General features: G+C 43.9%; 1 protein-coding gene across 2 annotated transcripts in view; it reads left to right on the top strand.

The window, feature by feature from the left end:
• vstm2a (V-set and transmembrane domain containing 2A) overlaps nucleotides 1-20,030 on the top strand; it is a 122,087-nt gene that overhangs the window by 6,636 nt on the left and 95,421 nt on the right. The window contains exons 1-2 of one of the 2 annotated variants that reach the window (XM_085763592.1): nucleotides 5,058-5,453; nucleotides 6,861-7,027. In XM_085763592.1, coding sequence (XP_085619718.1) covers nucleotides 5,375-5,453; nucleotides 6,861-7,027 — 246 coding nt within the window. In that variant the 5' untranslated portion in view covers nucleotides 5,058-5,374. Of the gene's footprint in view, nucleotides 1-5,057; nucleotides 5,454-6,860; nucleotides 7,028-20,030 lie in introns of those variants that run through there. The other variant, XM_085763593.1, reaches the window with a different exon arrangement.

Raw genomic sequence — 20,030 nt, 5'->3', positions numbered from 1 at the left:
TAGTATATATTGATAATTTTTGTACATTTTACAAGCATTGCTGGTGATAAACCTGGTTTCAGTCACTTTTCCAACTCTCCTGTGCAGCAGATGTGAAAATGTTAAAACCGATATTGCTGTAGTACAGGGGTACTCAAATACATTTGTCGAAGGGCCAGAATTTTTCTTAACAGACACCTTGGGGGCCGCACATTCAAATAGGCCTAGATTGAAATTAAATTCACCTTTTTCGTCTAATAATTTAAATATTTTTATTTTACTTGTAAGCACATAATTTTTATTTATACACTTCATGGTGTTTTGTATGATGTGAAAAATCTTGACATTGTCATATCATCATTTACATATCATGCTGGAGCTTTACACTGCTGACTTGTATCCTCAGACATGCCCTGTGATTTTCAACTTAAATATGACCTGACCATCACAGGACGTCTGACTCTGTTCTGAGGATACAAATCATTGGTCCTGAAATGTGTGTTTCTCTTCTATAATACACATTCTACATCTCGGAGGCGACGTCTTTCCACACACGGGCTTCCTTCACCTTTCAAACGAGGCAGAGCTCAGTGGGAAACAGTAGGAGAGACACAGGCCGATGGGACCGGGACACAACAGCGGGGGGGGGAGCAGGTCGTGCAGCTGTGCGCCGCAGATGTGCACGCAAAAACAATTGCGTCTCATCAAATGCGCGAGGCTACGGCTTTTGAGTTGTGAGCGTGCATGACGCGCGGCTACATTGAATGGGTTTGAGCTTCATCTGAACGGCCCCCCATGCATGATGCACACACAGTTGAACCAAGACGGTGGTGAAAATCACCCACGGTCTCTGCAGACAGGCAGGGAAAACCCTGCAGTCCAGCCCGCTCCCCAAACACTCGCGCATGGTGATTTGGGTTCGTCAGCGTTTCTGTATCCCAGTGCAGCGCCTCACAGGCACACAAACGCTACGCACGTGTTTCCATGTCCCAGCGCTTTGACTTACAGGCGCACGGAGCCCGAGAAATACAGTATACAGTAATATGTAAACTAGTAGAACTCAGTCGCGGGCCTGATTGGAAGGTTCGGCGGGCCGGATGCGGCCCGCGGGCCGCCTATTGAGTACCGCTGCTGTAGTACGATCAGGTGACTCAAACTTTCAAACCCTCTCAGCCGTTAGAATAAAATCACATTTTCCTCCGGCTCCGTACTGAGCTGTGGTGGTGACATATTTATTGTTTCATAAGGCCAACAACGGACAGTTCTGTCACCGTGTGCTGCTCCACCTGCTCCCGCTGCTCTTCCTCCTCCTCCTCCTCCTGCTGCTGCTGTATATATTTCCAATCGAGTCTTTGCACTCATACACATTTTTAAAATGTATTTTTTAAGCTATGTGCAGAGACAGTTGTTTTAAAAAGTGCTGTTGTTGCAGCCGCCGAGAAACTTTGGCATTAAAAAGTTGTTGAGGAATCTGCATCCCCCTCCTCCCTCCCTCCCTCCCTAACCCCCTCCCCCCCTCTGGGCTCGTGGTTCTTCAGGCTGAACTTGTCAACAATGATTTGTATTGATCTGCTATTTCCTCTTCAGCAGAAAACCATGAGGCACAACAGTTCATTCTTATCTCTGTGAATCTGCTCTCAAAACAGAGCTCCATGTGCATCAGGCAGAATCCAGACTGATCGGATTTAGTTGAAAGAATTCATTGGATTTCAGTGAAACTATTGACGATTGCATCTGTACTACACACAGAACATGGCGACTCTGGCGTGAGTCGGCGTTTCTGCTGCATCCAGGTAAAAGGCAGATGACTGGACGTCCTGCTAAAGCTGCCTCTGCTTCTGTGTGACGGCCGTATTTTCTCAAAAATGACAGTTTCCTTTGGTTCCACACGGGTCCTTTGTGTTCCTGTCTGTGCTGCCTTCACTGGTTTATTTAAAGTTGTTGTTTGCTGTTGTTTGTTGTGCTTCAACCGGCCCGCCGTCAATCAAACCAGATGTAAACAACACGCCCACTCACTTAGGGATGAAACACATCAGCTGAATGTGTTTCATCCCAAAATTAAATTTCAAAACCCACATTACTGCTTTTTTTTTTTTTTAATCAGCAGCTTACCCCAATAAAAATATATATATACCCACCTCTCTGTGCTCCCTCCAGCTGCATCCCAAAATTTAAACAGAACTGAACCGTAAATAAGATGGAAATCAATCACATTGATCGCTCATAAACATGATTGATCCCAGGGGGAGAAGTACGGTGGCCCTGAGGGCTCAACTCACTGCAGCTTAGGAAAACACACAAAGGCACAAACGTGTTTTCAAATGCAGAAAATAACGTAGACCAGACTAAAGGCTAATGCTAAGCTAATATGATCAATATGATCAATAACATGTGAATCATGTGATATTGACGTTGTAATAAACCAAACAAACTCAGCTTATTGTCAAACTCTCTAACAGGAAGCTGTCTGCACAACTTCTAAAGTCAAGATGAAGAACAATTAAAGGCCCCAGACCGGTCCCTCGCTTTATTTTGACTGGTCCCTCGCATTATCGTGACTGGTCCCTCACATTATCGTGACTGGTCCCTCGCTTTATTGTGACTGGTCCCTCGCTTTATTGTGACTGGTCCCTCGCTTTATTGTGACTGGTCCCTCGCTTTATCGTGTCCCAGACTGGTCCCTCGCTTTATTGTGACTGGTCCCTCGCTTTATCGTGTCCCAGACTGGTCCCTCGCTTTATTGTGACTGGTCCCTCGCTTTATCGTGTCCCAGACTGGTCCCTCGCTTTATCGTGTCCCAGACTGGTCCCTCGCTTAATTGTGACTGGTCCTTCGCTTTGTCGTGACTGGTCCCTCGCTTTATCATGTCCCAGACTAGATTATTGTGACTGGTCCCTCGCTTTATCGTGACTGGTCCCTCGCATTATCATGACTGGTCCCTCACATTATCGTGACTGGTCCCTCGCTTTACTCTGTGACTGGTCCCTCATTTTATTGTGACTGGTCCCTCGCTTTATTGTGACTGGTCCCTCGCTTTATTGTGACTGGTCCTTCGCTTTATTGTGACCGGTCCCTCGCTTTATTTGAGCGGTCCTTCGCTTTATTGTGACCGGCCCCTCGCTTTATTGTGACTGGTCCCTCGCTTTATTTGAGCGGTCCTTCGCTTTATTGTGACCGGCCCCTCGCTTTATTGTGACTGGTCCCTCACTTTATCGTGTCCCAGACTGGTCCCTCGCTTTATTGTGACTGGTCCCTTGCTTTATTGTGACCGGTCCCTCGCTTTATCATGTCCCAGACTGGTCCCTCGCTTTATCGTGTCCCAGACTGGTCCCTCGCTTTATTGTGACTGGTCCCTCGCTTTATTGTGACTGGTCCTTCGCTTTGTCGTGACTGGTCCCTCGCTTTATCATGTCCCAGACTAGATTATTGTGACTGGTCCCTCGCTTTATCGTGACTGGTCCCTCACATTATCGTGACTGGTCCCTCGCTTTACTCTGTGACTGGTCCCTCATTTTATTGTGACCGGTCCCTCGCTTTATTGTGACTGGTCCCTCGCTTTATTGTGACTGGTCCTTCGCTTTATTGTGACCGGTCCCTCGCTTTATTTGAGCGGTCCTTCGCTTTATTGTGACCGGCCCCTCGCTTTATTGTGACTGGTTCTTCGCTTTATTGTGACCGGTCCCTCGCTTTATTGTGACTGGTTCTTCGCTTTATTGTGACTGGTCCCTCACTTTATCGTGTCCCAGACTGGTCCCTCGCTTTATTGTGACCGGTCCCTCGCTTTATCGTGTCCCAGACTGGTCCCTCGCTTTGTTGTGACCTGTCCCTCGCTTTATCGTGTCCCAGACTGGTCCCTCGCTTAATTTTAACCGGCCCCTCGCTTTATCGTGTCCCAGACTGGTCCCTCGCTTAATTTTGACCGGCCCCTCGCTTTATCGTGTCCCATGGTCCCTCACTTTATTGTGTCTCCGGATAGGTCCCTCGCTTTATCGTGTCCTCCAGAAACACTTGCTGTTGTGTTCTTCTGTTGTCTTGCATGTGTTTTCTTTAGCTGCAGTGAGTTGAACCTTCAGAGCCACCATGGCGAGTGAGTTTAAAATAAAATACATAATGGACTCATGTATTATTAAATTCTATTGCTTCTGTTTTAGAGAACATAAACCAGTCGGACAGTGAGGAACAGGTCTGTTGGGTAACATTTAAAATTATTATTATTATAATCAGTGTGGAGCTGCTTCACCCATACAGGATCAGAGCAGCTGACTCTGGGTCAGCGTCATGTTTGTTTGTGATGATGGGAGATGGGGAAGTGAAGGACGTGACACCTGATTGGTTTCCTGAATCAATTAAGAGCAGAACATGCGGAGCGATCTGCGACTTGTGGCTGTTGCAACAAAAAATAGAGAGGAAAAAAAAAAAAAAAGGGTGACTCTGCTCAGGAGACCAATAATATTCCAGCAGGATCTCTTCTTCTTCTACCTTAATGACTCTGGACATGGCGCGTTCATGCTTTGCCCTGCACTCACTGGTCCAACCCCCCCCCCCCATCCCTCCTCCTCCCCGTGTGCTCCAAATCTAACGCTAAAATACTGTTTCATAGCCTCCGACACACCCACACTGATCAGTCTCACTTCTTTTCTGCAGCTTTGACACATGCACGGAAGTTTTTCTGCATTTAAAAAAACAAAACATCTGACTGTGAGGAAAAAAAATTTGAAATAGGCGCATCCTTTTTCTTTTTTTAGAAGCACACCATAATAATAATTTAAAAAAAAAGATGCGAAGATCTGTGCAGGGCGGATTTTGAAACAAAAAGCCAGCGGTCAAGGTGACAGCAGCGGGTTCGGGGTGAGGAGGACTAGATTTGCAGACTCGAGGTGCGGAGTGTGATCCAGTTTAGACTGACGTCTCTCTCTCCGGTAGCGCAGACGGAGACCGCAGCCCGAGCAGTCGACAGCGTCTCCTCCTGCAGAAGACACACAGACACACACAGACACACACAGAGAGACACAGAGAAGAGAAGAGAAGAGAAGGAGGAAGAGAAAAGAAGGAGAAGAAAACAAACCTACACAACTTCAGCAACGACTAAGCTGTGGTGTTGTATTTTTTATTTTGCACCATGTTCCACCTTCGGCAATCTCCGTTTAAACACACTCGCTCAGCAACTGTTTGATTTTTTTTCTTTTTTTTTCTTCTTTTTTTTGGTGTGTGCTGGTGTGTGTGTGTGCTGCGAGTGTCTGCAAGCGAGCGAGCGTGTGTGTGGGAGAGTGTGTGTGTGTGTATGTGTGTGTGAGGCTGCTGCCGCTGCTGCTGCTGCTTTTTTCTGGGGGGAGAAGCTTCGTCTTTTTTCCTGCCTTCGGCTCATGTGAAGAAATCTCGCCTCTTCTATACTGGAATGATGTGGACCTCTCATGATACTGTTGGATTTGTTTTCTTTGCCGGGTTTTGTGTGCAGTTGGGATTCTCCCTTGAAGGTAAGAAGAACTGCGTCTTCTTTTTTCTTTTCTTTTTTTTTGGTGTGTGTGTGTGTGTGTTTTGGTGTGCCGTGTTTTCGGCGGCATTGGGATCGTTGCTCTCTCGCTGCTGCTGCTGCTGCTGCTCGGTGGTGGAGGAAGAGGAGGAGGAGGAGGAGGAAGAGGAGGCTGCTCGGTCGGAGAAAGTGTTAAAAGTGCGCAGGCTTTTCTGGAAAAGGGCTCAGGAGGCTGATGGAGAGGGAGACGGAGGATGTTTGAAGTCTGGAGGATTTGTCAACGAGCCTCATGCGTCTGATTTGGGCTTTTCTCTCTCTGTCTCTCTGTCTCTGTCTGTCCCTTCCCTCGCTTTATTTTCTCTGCTGGTGGTGGTGATGATGATGGTGACGGGGGGAAAAATGCAACTGGTGATTGTGTGAAATCAAGTCGTTCGGCTTCATGAGGTGGAAAAGAAGCGGTTTATTCCATATGTATAGAGACAGACAGATAGGCTTGTGCACAGGTCGTGGCCGCAGACTGAAGGAAGTTGGTAGAGAAGTGGCCGAGGAGCCGGACTGGAGGTTGAGGTTCAGCACCGCGGACAGCTCCTCCTGCTGCATCCGGACTGATCCTGTCCGCCCTGCGCTCCTCTCCTCTCTCCTCTCCTCTTCTCTTCTCTCTCCTCTCCCTCCTTACAGCTGTAAAACCTTATAACCCATAATAAAACCTGCACAAACCTCCCAACAAACACACACACAGACAGCCCTGTGAGACGCACGTATACACGGCAGCACAGCGCCTCACACTGAATGTAAATGACGGTTTTTTTGCCATCAAAGTTTGGCTGCACGGAGCGGAGGATCCTCGCCCTTTACTCTGCTCCGGGCTTCAAATATATATCTATACTATATCCTCCTCCTCTCCCTCCTTTCAAACCAAACCACTGTTCCTGTTTTCCACTTTGTATGTATGTGTGTGTCTCTCTCTCTCTGTGTGTGTTGTTCACATTCTGCTACAGACAAGTTGACTCAGTATTTATCTCAGGTTTTGATAGAAAGATCTGCGCAGTGACAAACCGAACCGAGAGATGTAGAAGTCGGAGGAGAAGTGATCGAGGTGGCCGCCGCGGCGCGTTATGTAAATTCCCGATGAAGACGCGTCAGTATCTGTGACATGGGGGTGGAGGGGGGAGGAGGAGGGGGGTGATGGGGTGGTGGGGTGTGTGGGTGAGGGTGGAGGGGGGGTGGAGGGGTGGAGGGAGCCCCCGCCATCTCCTTCAATTAAAACAAGACGCAGCAGCAGCAGCAGCGTTACCCCCACGGTCACGGTCGTGGTGACTGCGGGGGGAGAATCAGTGGACATTTGCATGGTGAAACAACATAAACTGTCCTCATCATATACCCCCCCCCTCTCCCTCCTCCTCCTCTGCAGGTCGCTTCACGGATATGCCCTCCAACATGACGGTTAAAGAGGGACAAAACATAGAAATGGCGTGTGCTTTCCAGAGCGCGACCGCCTCTGTGTATCTGGAGATCCAGTGGTGGTTCGTCAAAGCGCCAGAACCCACCGACAGCTCCGAGGACGTCGACGCCGAGGAGGTACCTACAAATGGACCTTTCTCTCTCTCTATTTCTCTCTTTCTCTCTCTTTTTATTTTATTCTGTGCGCCTCTGTGTTTGAAGCACACCCACTCATGAGGGGAAGAAGGGCACCCAACATGTTTCCTATGCGCTATTACGCACGAACACCCTTATGTCATCGTGCTTCGTGCAACTTTTCTGCACACCTGCACGTCCTTGGGAGGACTAACACGTTATTACCCCTCACATATCTTCATAAAAGTCCAAACTTCCCCCCAGAATAATCAGCAACACTGTTTCACTCACTGATTTGATTGATTCTTTGGATTCAGAGTCTCCTTTTTCTAATTCTACCTCATCAGAAGAGAAAGTTAAGATATTCCCTTCGCACACTGAGTAAGGAAAAGGAGGATAAAAAAAAGAAAAGAAAAAGAGGCACATGAACATTAATCAAAAACTACTGTGGAGAAAAGAAAAAAACACATTCTGGATATTAATTACAAGATAAATGAAGTAAATGAGCCTGACTATTCATGAACGGATAAAAAGTGGCTGAATCAATGCAGCCAAAGCACATTCTGGTAGATTGGCTCATTAAACAGAGCATTGGAGGCGTTTTGGCTTTTTTTTCTCCTTTAATGTTCTTTTATTTCTTTATTTGTGTGTTTTGTTGCTGTTGTTGCATGGCTGCTGGTTGTGGTTGTGATGACAGCTCCCCCTCACCTTCACATAATGATCGTCTACTTGCTTATAGTGGATGAAAGTGACTAAATGTGTTTACTGCACAATTCAAATGGATGGAAATGACTTGCTCGCACATTGTGTGGCAGGTAGCTGCTGCATGTCAAGATTTGGGAAGAGGGGAGCCGGTGTATTGTGGTGACAGGCATCAAACGCTGCTCTTTCTATTTCTGTGACAAAGACAGAGAGAGAGAGAGAGAGAGTGACGGAGGGGATGGCTGGATATCCATGTGGCTTTAATTATTGTTCTATTGTTGCTCTGCTCTCATAGTGGCATCAGCCAGGCTTTGATGTGGGTTTGATCCCACGTGACTCTTGGATGTTGGGGCTGAAGTGGCCTATTGATGCAGACATCACATTGTTACCCACATTTCTTATCACGGAAGGCTGTTTGAAATGAAAGCTGTTCTCTGTGTGTGTGTGTGTGCATTTGTGTGTGTATATGTGTGTGTGTGTGTGTGTTTGTCCTGCAGCGCTGCAGTTTGAATGGGAACACAGTCAAGGCTGTGTGTGTGTGAGAGAGAGAGATGCTGCTGCTTCATGGGGAAAACCAGCTGGTCTCACTCCCTAAGAAATTTAGGAGAGGAAATGATGGCGATGTCTTCGAATGCAAATATTTTATGCAAATACGAAACCACACACACACACAAACACACACATTTCCACATTGGAAAGTGAGAGTTGTAGCATCTTATTTTGGGAAGAGGAGGGGTGTGTGTGACATGAAAACAGACGGCAGTTTCAGATTGAGTCGGTGCGGAGGAAAGGGGAAGTGGGCGGTGACTGCAACGACTGTCAGCGACCTAGGATCAGTCCAACTATACTCCACACTCACACTCTCATACTTCCTGCTTCAAAATTCAGATTTCACATCCAAACTAAACTAAACTAAACCAAACTAAAGCATCCACGGTGACAGATCAACATCTACAGCCACAGAGAGACGATAAAACCTGAGAGAGGGAGAAATTACCGCGATAAATAAAAATAAAAAAGAGTGAAAACTTTTACGACTTGAGTCTCAGATGATGAGTTATATCACATTACAAGCACCTTGTGTAACATTCACAAGTAGCCGCAGCCACGACACGTTTCCTCTGAGGACACACAGAAATCTGATTAAGTGCAATAATACGACATTAAAACGTAATTTAAACCCAAAACACAGGAGTGAATATTCAGCTTTATGGGTTGTTTTTTTTTTAAAGAAATAAACATTAAAACAAATTAAGACATCAAGGTTTTGCAAGGTTGACTCAAGACGTCGAGAGGTTTTATAGTTATATCATAAAAAAAACAACAACTTTAACTTCCAGTGGCGTCATGATTTGATCAAGGTCATTATGACACCAGTAAAACACACATTTCTGGCAGTGACTCAGGGATTTTATACAATAATTAGGACACAGTTTAACACAGATGTCCAACAGGATAAAATAACTAAAGTGAAGTGATGATGGGTTTTTTAAATGATGAAAGGTCAAAGGTTAACCTCGCTGTGACATCATAACGTTCTGTGCAGCCACTTTTCAAAGCTGTAACTCAGGAAGTTGTGACCTTTTTTGGTTTGGTTCACATTCAGCCTGTGGTGATTGTATTGATCTGCTTTTGATTGTATTGATCAGTGGTGATTGTATTGATCTCCTGACGTTGCTCAGGTGCAGTTTCCCTGTTGGAAACACCGTCTATGTCTACTGTCATGGCAACAACATCCTCTCTCTTCTATATCAGACTCGGCTTTATCCACCAAACATGTGACACATTTAGAGTTTGACTCTTTCATTGTTCCTCTCAATGTTCATTTACTAAAATATACAATACAAACACATATTCCTTTAATCCATATGATTTTATTTTATTTATTTTAATGTTTAACAGCGGCAATACATGCAACATTGCAACAAAAAATGTGAACATGTGATGCATATAAGACGTGTAGCTTGGTCTTTGTCCCTGGTCAGGCTTTAGAATAGGATAACATATACTGAATACAATAAATGCAATGATACAAATACAGTGAATACTACAGTGAATAGGTACCATGAATAAATAAACACAGCTGCAAATTTCAAGATTAAAACACAAGTTAAATTTAGCATTAAACATTAGTAAAGTGCTGTATTGACAATGATTGAGAGAAGTTCATGTTCACATTTCTGCTGCTGCTTGAGCCGATGTTTAACTTTAACACTAAACCTCTTTAGTTCTGTTTGGGATTTAATTTCTGATGGTAAAGAACTCCATAGGTGTGTATCTACCTTGCACTGAGAGGGATGATTGGCCAAATGTTGTCCTGCATCTTCAAATTTTACATTTTTGCTTGGTTCTGCTCCTTGTCATTGTTTTATTAAAGATCTGAGACATCTTGTCTGATGCAACTCGACTGCTTCAGCTTCAGCTTCGTCCTCAGAAACGGTTTGTAATTGTAGGTTTGACATGCAGCAGGCTGCTGGATTTAAACTGCTCTTTAAGGAGCCTTTATCCCACAGCATTAGGATTCATGCATTAGCTATTACCACGTCCACACTCAACCACTGTGATCTCTCAAAATTGCAATCTGCTGCTTTTGGTTTGACCGAGCTGAGATAGTAGTTTTGGTGATCTGAGGTTAATGCTGCAATTCAGATGTAAGTCTGAGCGCAGAGTGAATGCAGCAAAAGAACATTATTAAAATACATGTCAGCCACAGTTACAGTCAATCATCGTCATGACAAAGCATTTAATCCTGGATATGTAAAGCTTTTATTTTTCTCCCATTGAGTCGTGAACTTCTGGAAACTCTGGGACTCAGAATAGAATTTACTCTTAATCTCTTTATTGACTTTATTTCTTCTTTATGTCTCAGAGGAAACAACACACAGGCAACGTATAGTCATATATAAACATGCATTTACTTATTATTACAAAGATGAGGCAGATTGATCTTGACAGTTTTAGTCAGCAGCTTGACTTTTAGCTGCAATCTTTAAAAACGTGTCGAGGGAATTGAGATTGGATTTTACAAGATGATGGAAAAAAGGCAGAATTGGAAATAAATATTGTTTCAGACATCGCTCTGCTTATTGAAATATTTCCAATACTAACTGACCAGATCTTGACCTATGGATTTATGCAGCAGGCGTTGCTTTGTTATACATATTGCATCTTAAAATGTCTGTTTTTTTGTTTTTTTTTCTAAAGATTGAATAATCTAGTTATTGATTTTGCATCTAATTACTCAGTGGTCTGAAAATGTCTGTGCCACTGTAGACCTGACACACGTTTTATTTATATAATAACTCTTATTTCCTTTAAGCTATGGAAGCCCAGAGCGGTCATACTTCCATACATTTTATTTCCTTTATTTTCCAGAGATAATCTGATGGTTTTTCTTTAGATTATGAAAAAATTAAATGTTGTTTTCCTGAGATAACGACATAATTACTCAGAGGTCTCGATACAGACGCTATTTAAACATCATCAGTGTATTAACGTCAGAGGAGCTGATAAATATTGATCGTCATTGTCGTATATCTCTTCAATCAAGACCTGACAGGCTGAAACGGCTTCAAGCTTTGAGATGCCGATCGCTTTAGGATCGTCTCTAATCAATGCTGTCGTCGTGTTGGGAAAATAAAGTTTGGTTTTCTTGAGATTTCAACCAAAATTAACGCTCCTGTAGGGAAGGAAAGAAAGAAAGAAAGAAAGAAAGAAAGAAAGGATAAAGGGAAAGATGGGAGGAATGTGGAAGGGGAAAGGAAGATAGATGGAGGGAGGGAACAGATTTGTTCAAGGGAGGAAGAAAAAGGAAGGAAGAAGGGAAAGAAGGAAGGGAAAACAGATGGAAAGAAAGATTGGGTCAATTGGATCAAAAGAGGAAGGAAGAAGAAATGAGGACAAAGGGAAGGAAAGAAAGAAAGAAAGAAAGAAAGAAAGAAAGAAAGAAAGAAAGGAAAAAGGATTGTGGAAAGAAGGAAGGGAGAAAGGAAGGAAGGAAGGAAGGATGGAGGAAGGGAACAGATCATTTTGACCCAGAAGGACAACAGGAGGGTTAAGGAAATAAAGCATATGAATGTTTTGTCCGCTTTGGGCTTCCGTATGAAACACCTGCTTGTGGGACTCAAACAGGAAGAAATCCTTGTTATAGGAACTATTTCTAGTGGCGGATTAACACACGTTTGTGAGTATTTTGGGACATGTCAGTCAGTCAGGGCGACAGTGTGACTCACTGGTGTGTTTGGTAACTGACTTAATGGGCTCGTTAGTGATTCTGCACGTGGAAACATCCATCGTCTTCTCCGTCTGCAGTCAACGTGACGTGGAGGGAAACCACACAACGACAACAACAACAACAACAACAACACAGTGTTTCCTACCTGCATGTGACTGTAGTGGAGCAGCAGTGAGTTTGCAGGAAACGCCTGTCGGTGGAGGAAGCTGCTGTTTGGCTGCAGCTTCCTCCACCGACAACATCAACAACATCAACAACAAGTGGTGAATGATGATTTTGCTCTCAGATTATAAACGACTCGTAATTATGCACAAACACAAGCAGGCGGCCGCAAAAACATTCACACCTCCTCCTCCTCCTCCTCCTCCTCCGTGACAAACAGGAGTCGCACCGTCGCTGCTGCCGCTGCTGCCGCTGCTGCTGCTGCGACTCGTGATGTTGTTGATTCAAGTCAAAGAGTTAAGATGCACACAGAGAGGAGGGGGAGGGGGGGAGATGTGATGTGATGATGGAGCGACAGTGTGAGCTAAACATTTGGTGTTGGAGAACATGAGCAGATTGTTGTGACGGAGCCTGAGCACCAGGCTGCTTCATCCTGGAGGCAGTGATTTTCTACTTTCGAGTGTGAATCTACAGCAGTGGTTCCCAACCTTCTTCTTAAGGGACCCATATTTTTTACCATCGTAAACTTTGGTGACCCCTCCACCACACAGTATCTCAGCCATTTTAATGCACGCAGGTTTAATCAGTGTTTCGCCGATGTTGTGTGGCTTTTTGGCTTGGGAAATTAGGAGAGAGCACTCAAGGGATGCAACCGTTGCCTGCCTCTGGTCGCTTCCCGCCCTGAAGAAACTCTCTTTTATGTTTTGGGGCCTGCTAGTGACAACAAGCTCTCTTTTTCTGATGAAAAACTCTTTGGGTTTACCCACCGTCCCGGGATGTTTAGTTGTGTTGCTTCAGCTTGCGGGGCTTCAAACTTTCGTTTGCCAGTTTGTCACGGCAAATTATACATTCAGCTCTAATTTTATCCATTGCTTCTATGAAGCCAAACTCAATGTAACTTTCTTGGTAGCCCCTCTTTTTCTTTTTGACATTTTCCACAGTCTCCTCTACCTGGCTGACGCTTCGCCATCTCTCCCTTAGCTCACGTCACACACGCTCTGTTCCCCGTGATACCGGCCTATAACTTATTTGTTTATCTATTTAAATACACTAATAAATGTTTGATGTGGCCCTTGAATTTAGTTGATTTTGTCACATACCTGTATATGAATTAAATGCTTAGCCCACTAATTTATTTAACATTTTAATTACATTAAAATTATTAAACCCCTTAAAATCAAGAGGGCTTTGCGACCCCCCCTGGATCTTTGGCGCCCCCCAGGTTGGGAACCACTGATCTACAGCATGCTCTGTTTTCATATCGTCTACAGATAAAGACACACACACAGTCCAATAATGTATTTAATTCATAGGAGGACGTGTTTATATCTAATGATGTGGTCGTACAGGGACGAATATATTAGAAAACCTGCAGCTGGAGCAACATGGAAACATGGCTCTTATAATTATATCATAAACACAATCCTCCTCTGCATTGACAATAACATGTTGATGAACTTTATTCATATAGCACTTATCAAAACAGCGTTACAAAGAGCTTCACAGCCATTTTTGACACAAGGACACTTAAACATGAAGATGAAATTGAGCAAGCAAAGAGAATAAAAGACGACACAACAACGACAAACGTGAAGGACGCATCAAATTCAAAATGATAATAAAACAAGCATCAGCTAAAAGTGCAACGTCACAAAAACACAGCAGAATTAAAAAAAGGCCAAGATGTGATGAAAGAAAAAGGAATAGAGGAGAAACCATAAAAAGGCTTTTTTGATAAAAGTCTGTCTCCTGGAGTGAAATCCCATAATGATAATTATAATAATGGACTTTAACTGAGGCTTTGCCCTTGGAAACGGAGAGCGAGGACAGATTGACGGATGGGAGCGTGAGGATGGATGTCGGGGGTCAGGAGGTGAACGGGGGAAGAGGAGGTCACTGGTTTTAAAAATCAATTCTGAGTCACAGTGAGAGAGAAACCTCGGCTGCAGGATGGAGGATGGAGGAGGCGTTGGTATTTGGACTCAACGGTATCGAGCAGCTTTATTTTTTGAATTTGAGTTTGCTTGGTTGTGAAAAGCTCGACACCTTGTTCCGATCATCCGTCCAAGTCGACAGTAATGAGCCGTTCACCAGAGGGAGGAGGTGTAGTGGTGTCGTGTGTCAGTCTCTGCAGAACTGGGACACCGGCTGCTTGTTGTGGATGTTGTCGATCTGGTTTTGACAGTGACCCCCCTCCTCTCCCTTCCCTCCTCCTCCCCCCCTCCTTCCCCTCCTTCCCTCTGCCTCCTCAGTTGTGCATTTCATAAAAAATGAAAACACACAACAGTGCAGAGCTCCTCTTCCTCCTCCTCTTCCTCCTTCAGTCCTTCAGTCCTCGTCTCGTCCTCCGCTGCCTCGAGGTTCTTGTGGGTTTCCTTGTGTACGTTTCCTAGAAATTACGTTTTGTTATTCTGCTAATTTGTTTTGTCGAATTTGCTTTGAAGAAAATGTCATTGCTGCCTGCAGAGAGCTGAGAGCAGCAGGCTGGAGGTCGAGAGGCTGGGGAGCATACTAACACACTACACACACTAAACACACTAAACACACTAAACACACTAAACACACTACACACACTAAACACACGGCTGTACATGGCCAGTGCAAGTGTGTGTGTGTGTGGTCACATTCAGACAACAACAAATGCTTTGGTCCAGTTCAAAGAAAGTTCATGATTGTGGCTGAACATTGTGGAAACTTTCAGTTTCTGAGTTCATATAAAACATAAAAAACATGAGATCAACATTTTTTCCCAAAGATTATCCATCGTTTTTTCTCAGCAAAACTGTTCCGATTCAAAATCATATGAACGTTAAAACTATTAAATTCACATTTTCTTTTAGCATCTTGGAAAAAAAGAGGACATTTCCAGTCGTTTTGTGGAAAAAACAAACAAGAGATAAAAAAGAGAAAAGGAAAGAAATACTGGTCCCAATTATTTTTCATTCCCATCCAATTAAACATTAAATGGCCACAGATATTTAATTAAAAGGAGGGGGGAGGAGGGGTCAGTGCCCAGTAATCACAGACCATAGATCATCACTATAGTAGGTAAAACCACATTATCATCACATTTCTAAAACACTGAAACAAAATGCAGGCTATTATAGGAAACAACTCGGTCACACTCTTTACAAAACACAATAATCCTGTCAAAGCGTTCGTAGCTCCATCTCTTTATCCTCATTTTCTAAACTTTACCCACTGACACGTCTATTAAATCTCATCTTAAAGCAATACTTACCTTTCTGGAACTTTTGCACATTTCTTTGTCTAAGTTAAAATGCTATTAATAATCTGATGATACATTAAAATGTAAGAGAAACCCAACAGGGTTAAAAACTCATCATTTTTTCATTCTCATATAATTCTGAGAAAAGTCGGACCAATAATATTATTCGGTCCGATTAATAAGATTTGACGAGCGACCGAACCTACTTAATATGTAATCACTTTGTGCACTCCTCTCCTCCTCTCCCCCCTCCCGACTAGGAAGAACGCTTATTGACAGAGCAGTAGCAGGACATGAGCAGAGGAGACTAGAGTCACAACACACAAGAAAGAAGGTTTTTGGAAATAAATAGTTTTTTAAAAGACCAATAACTGCAGCCGCAGCTGGTCGCGGAGTTTCATGTCTGATATTGTAACGTTGATAGTGATAAGCCCCGAGTGATACGTAAACACAGGAAGTCACATGTGTCTATAAAGCATCCAGTGCTAAGTAACGGCTAGGGGGCTAGGCTACTGTTAGCTCTGTGCTAACGGCTAGGCTACTGTTAGCTCTGTGAGTTCTCAGCAGTCCGGACCCGGTTGAACTCCGGACCGGCGCGGCTCGACTCGGCTCGGTCTGGATTTATTTTGGCCCTGAACCAGCGCATCAGGTGGCGCTGGTCCGGCCGCCAGCCCGGCTCGTTGAGAACTGTAATCTGTAACAATCACTTCCCCTGCGTCTCCAGTAGCAGTAGGCTAACAACAGTTTATTATAAAACTCATCAGTCATCATCACTGAGTCCGAATACGGTTTAAAACTCCGGTGTTGTGTTTGTTTGTGTTGTTCCCGTTTCACTCGCGTTCCTGTTCTGTTTACCGTTGCCATGCCAACGCATGCAGCAGGGAGGGAGGGGGCTCGTGGAGGTGCGGCAGGAGGGAGAGGTGGGTGGGACTTGTGAGGGAGGTGGAGCTGTTGATTTTCAAATGTTTGTGCTGTGCTGAGTGAAATGCCAGATCGGTAAGTATTACTTTAACACTAATAAATCAGGGTTGCCAACTTTTGGTCCTGGGCTGGAGTGAGATTCTGTTGGCAGGGGGGGGGGGGGGTGTTGTCTAGAATAATAATAGTTATGTTTATTGTAGTTTTTCTCTCTGTCTCTCTCTCTCTCTCTCACACACACACACACACACACACACACACACACACACACACACACACACACATATTATACCTGCAAACTGAGTAGGCTAGGTGTAATAGGTGACAAAATACACATCCCTCTAGGGGGGTCTGGGGGCACCCCCCCAGGAAAAAAAAAGTGATTTTAACATGTATTTGAAGCATTCTGGTGTACTCTGAGAAGAAAATAAAGGGAAAACACAACATTTGCTTCAGATAACAGGGGGAAAAAGCAGATCGGTGGTTCCTATCATTGTATGGCTGGAGTGTATGAAACTGGTCTAGTGGGGAGCTCTGGCTTTTGGCCTGGACCAGCCTATTGAGCCTATTAATATATGAAAGGACAGAACAGACATGTCCTGTGATTTTCAGTCTTCTATTACAGCCTGATGATACAAGTCAGGTCCTGAAATGTGTGTTTCTCTTCTGTAATAAACATTCTACATACCCATTCGGAGTTTGCAGGTATGCAGTTATGGCCCACGTGCATGCATGCGCAGTTGCGCACACACGTACACACACACACACACACACACACACACACACCTGTTGCTGCGCTGTCTCTCTCTCCTCTGCTCTCTGGACTGAGCTGCCTGGCTGTACTTTTGTGCTACCCAGTCTGCATCTTGATTTTATAGTTTTCAACGGACTGGCCCAACCAGCCCGACCGCAGGCGTCAGTTCCAGCCGCGTTCAGTCTGAAAACATAACTCGGTCAGGTCAGGTTGTGTCTCGGGCTTCGCTCTCTCCCTCCTTTTTTTGGCCATCGGATTCGGACCAAGTCGGGTCCAGGCTTCAGCACCGTGCCGCTGTTGGTGGACAACTCCCCGTCCTACTGTGCTGTGATCACAGGCTTGAGCAGCCGTCCAATCGACACGCGGATAAGCATCGCGCACACCAATCAGAGAGCCTATTGATGAGTGCCAAGCTTGCTTTAATTTTTTTTTTTTTTTTTTTTGCCAAATCGCTTGATTTTGGCGTGAGAATTGTTTGAGTGGCGTGAGAGCGTGAGACAGGACCTAAAAGCGTGTGACACACGCCAGATGCGTGAGAGTTGGCAACCCTGAATAAATAAACCCACTGTAACTGTCAATGTCAAATCTTGCATCAAAATGAGCAGCTGCACAAACGACCAATGAGCTCATTCCGTCACCTGTTCTCCACCTTTTCTGCTGCCAAAACAACCAAAACAACAGTCGGGCATAAAATCCCTCAAATACCTTTTTAGAGTTCTCATTGTTACATAAACGACGGCTCTGATCCCGTCGCTTCTCACAAGCACGGGGTGAACCATTTTCAGCCCAGCGGGGGGGAACGGGGGGGAAGGAGGTTGTGCAGACTCTGCAGGTGGTCGATCCGCCACCTGCAGATCAGCACCAGATGAGTTCACGTGAAGCTCAGTTCCTCATGTGGTGTAATCATCCTAAATGGTTCATATTTTGCACATTTTGACGCCTTTTTATCAAAACACATCGTTTTAGGTTTTAACGATGATGTCATAAAAAACACATCACAGTGACGTTCACCATAGCACAATGTGTCAATGTGAATTTACAATAGTTACATCTGTAGCACATTTATAGATGTTTTTACATACTTACTTTCTTTTCTCTTTATTTATTTCTCTTAAATGACTCTTTGCAGCAGAAGAAGCTGTATAGATTACTCTTTGTATATTTCTTTTATCTTTTCTTTTTTAATTCTTAGGGAGCGATGCACCTCCATTTCTTTGTGCTTCATTGCTCAGTGTCAATAAAGGAAATTAAATGAAAGTGAATTGAATACAGGAGAGTGAGGACAAACCTGATGATCACTGAAACTAAACCAGAACTTCTCAACATGCTGCTGACTCAGGATCTGTTGATTATAGGATCCTTCGTCACGCTCCAAACACAATTTGGTCACATGAACATCTCAGCAGACTGTAGTTGGGGCTGACTCAGGAAATGCAAAATCAATGATTTTTACATTTTACATTGTATCCAAGAACTCATTAAAGTAAGTTTGTTAACCTCCATCTTTAGTCCTGTTAAACACCAAATGTCTCATTCCTGAACACAGGGTTAATTAATTAACTTTCTTCTTGTATTGCAAACAAAAAAGAAAATCGTATCTTTCATAAAATAGCAGATTTATTTCTCACATTTGTTTTGGACACAGCACTCGATCAATTAACTTCTTAAATCTGGTGTTTAACAAATTGGACTGCAACCCTCTTCTTCTTTTAAAACGATCCTGTTGGTCCTGTATGCATCGATTTATCAACATTTTGTAAACGGTGGGTTATGAATAAAGAGGCTGCAGGGAGGAAAAGCTGTTGTGAGACTTTAAGAAGATAAATCCGAGTGTGCAACGTTGAAAATCAATAAAGATAAGCCATGCAAAACATAAAGAATCAAAGTGTAGGTAGCACAAACAGAGCAGCAGCGTAGCTTTGTGTATCGTTTATCTTTGTGTTTAGATTTGCAGCGTCGCTCGGTGATAAACAGACGACACTGTAAATCTCACCGGGGCAGATCCAGAATCAGATCAGATCGGATCGGCCACATGTGAGTCACATCTGTAGCAGCAGCTCTTGTAATATCACAGATACGAGTCAGAGGTGAAGCCCATTCTCTGGTGTTGGTGTTGGGGGGGTAATAAATACACAGAGCGTAAATAAGTATAAAACCCCGGGGTGTGGGTTTCAGCCCTGCTGCTTTGACCTCTATCACAGAAACAGAAGCAGCTTTGAGGGGGAGAAGGGAGAGGGGGGGGGTAAAACCTGTGAGGTCCGTGTCACACATGACGGACCGAGAGCCTCATTTCCATCTATTTCAATTTAAAACACAATACATTAGTCAATTCCAATTCCACTTTTGGTTTTAAAGCCTAAATCCCTCTCAGTCTGAAGAGGTGGATTCGATTCTTCTCCGGGTTTGATCTCTTCTCTTCTTTTCTTTTCTTTTTTTTTATCCAGCTAATCCGCCCCCACTGTTGTTTGCCATAAGATCAATTTATTGAGTAAATCTTTACAACCCTGTCCACTGGTAATTCTATTTGGTGTGGGATTATGTCTGGATATAAGGAGCAGAGTGATATCTGGGAAGGTAACTGTACAGATCCTTTCAGCCCTGAGCTCACTGAGTTTGCACTTGTGTATTGATGTTCGTGCTTCGGTTCAGAATAAATACGTGAATAATAATAATAACAGTTTAGAATCAATTTACAGCTTTCTGTGCATAGACGGAGAGAGAGAATAAAAAATAAAAAGCTTGTTGCATGTGTGGAATACCAGATAGGAAGCAGCACCTCACCTGGATGGATGGATGGATGGATGGATGGATGGAAGGAAGGATGTTTCAGTTTCAGATTAGTTTAATTGAAAAGGGACAATGAACATTATTAAACATTGTAGAAAAAAACACATGTAAATGCACCCGAATTAGCTTAAAAAGCTAGTTTTCATTGATTGGATGGATAGAATAGAATAGAATATACTTTATTCAGTCACAGCGTTCCAGTGTACAAAGGTGAATAATA

The sequence above is a fragment of the Trachurus japonicus genome, chromosome 20, assembly GCF_045865225.1.
Source record: "Trachurus japonicus isolate A0001 chromosome 20, Traja_1.0".
NCBI lineage: Eukaryota > Metazoa > Chordata > Actinopteri > Carangiformes > Carangidae > Trachurus > Trachurus japonicus.
This window is presented reverse-complemented; position numbering and strand designations above follow the sequence as displayed.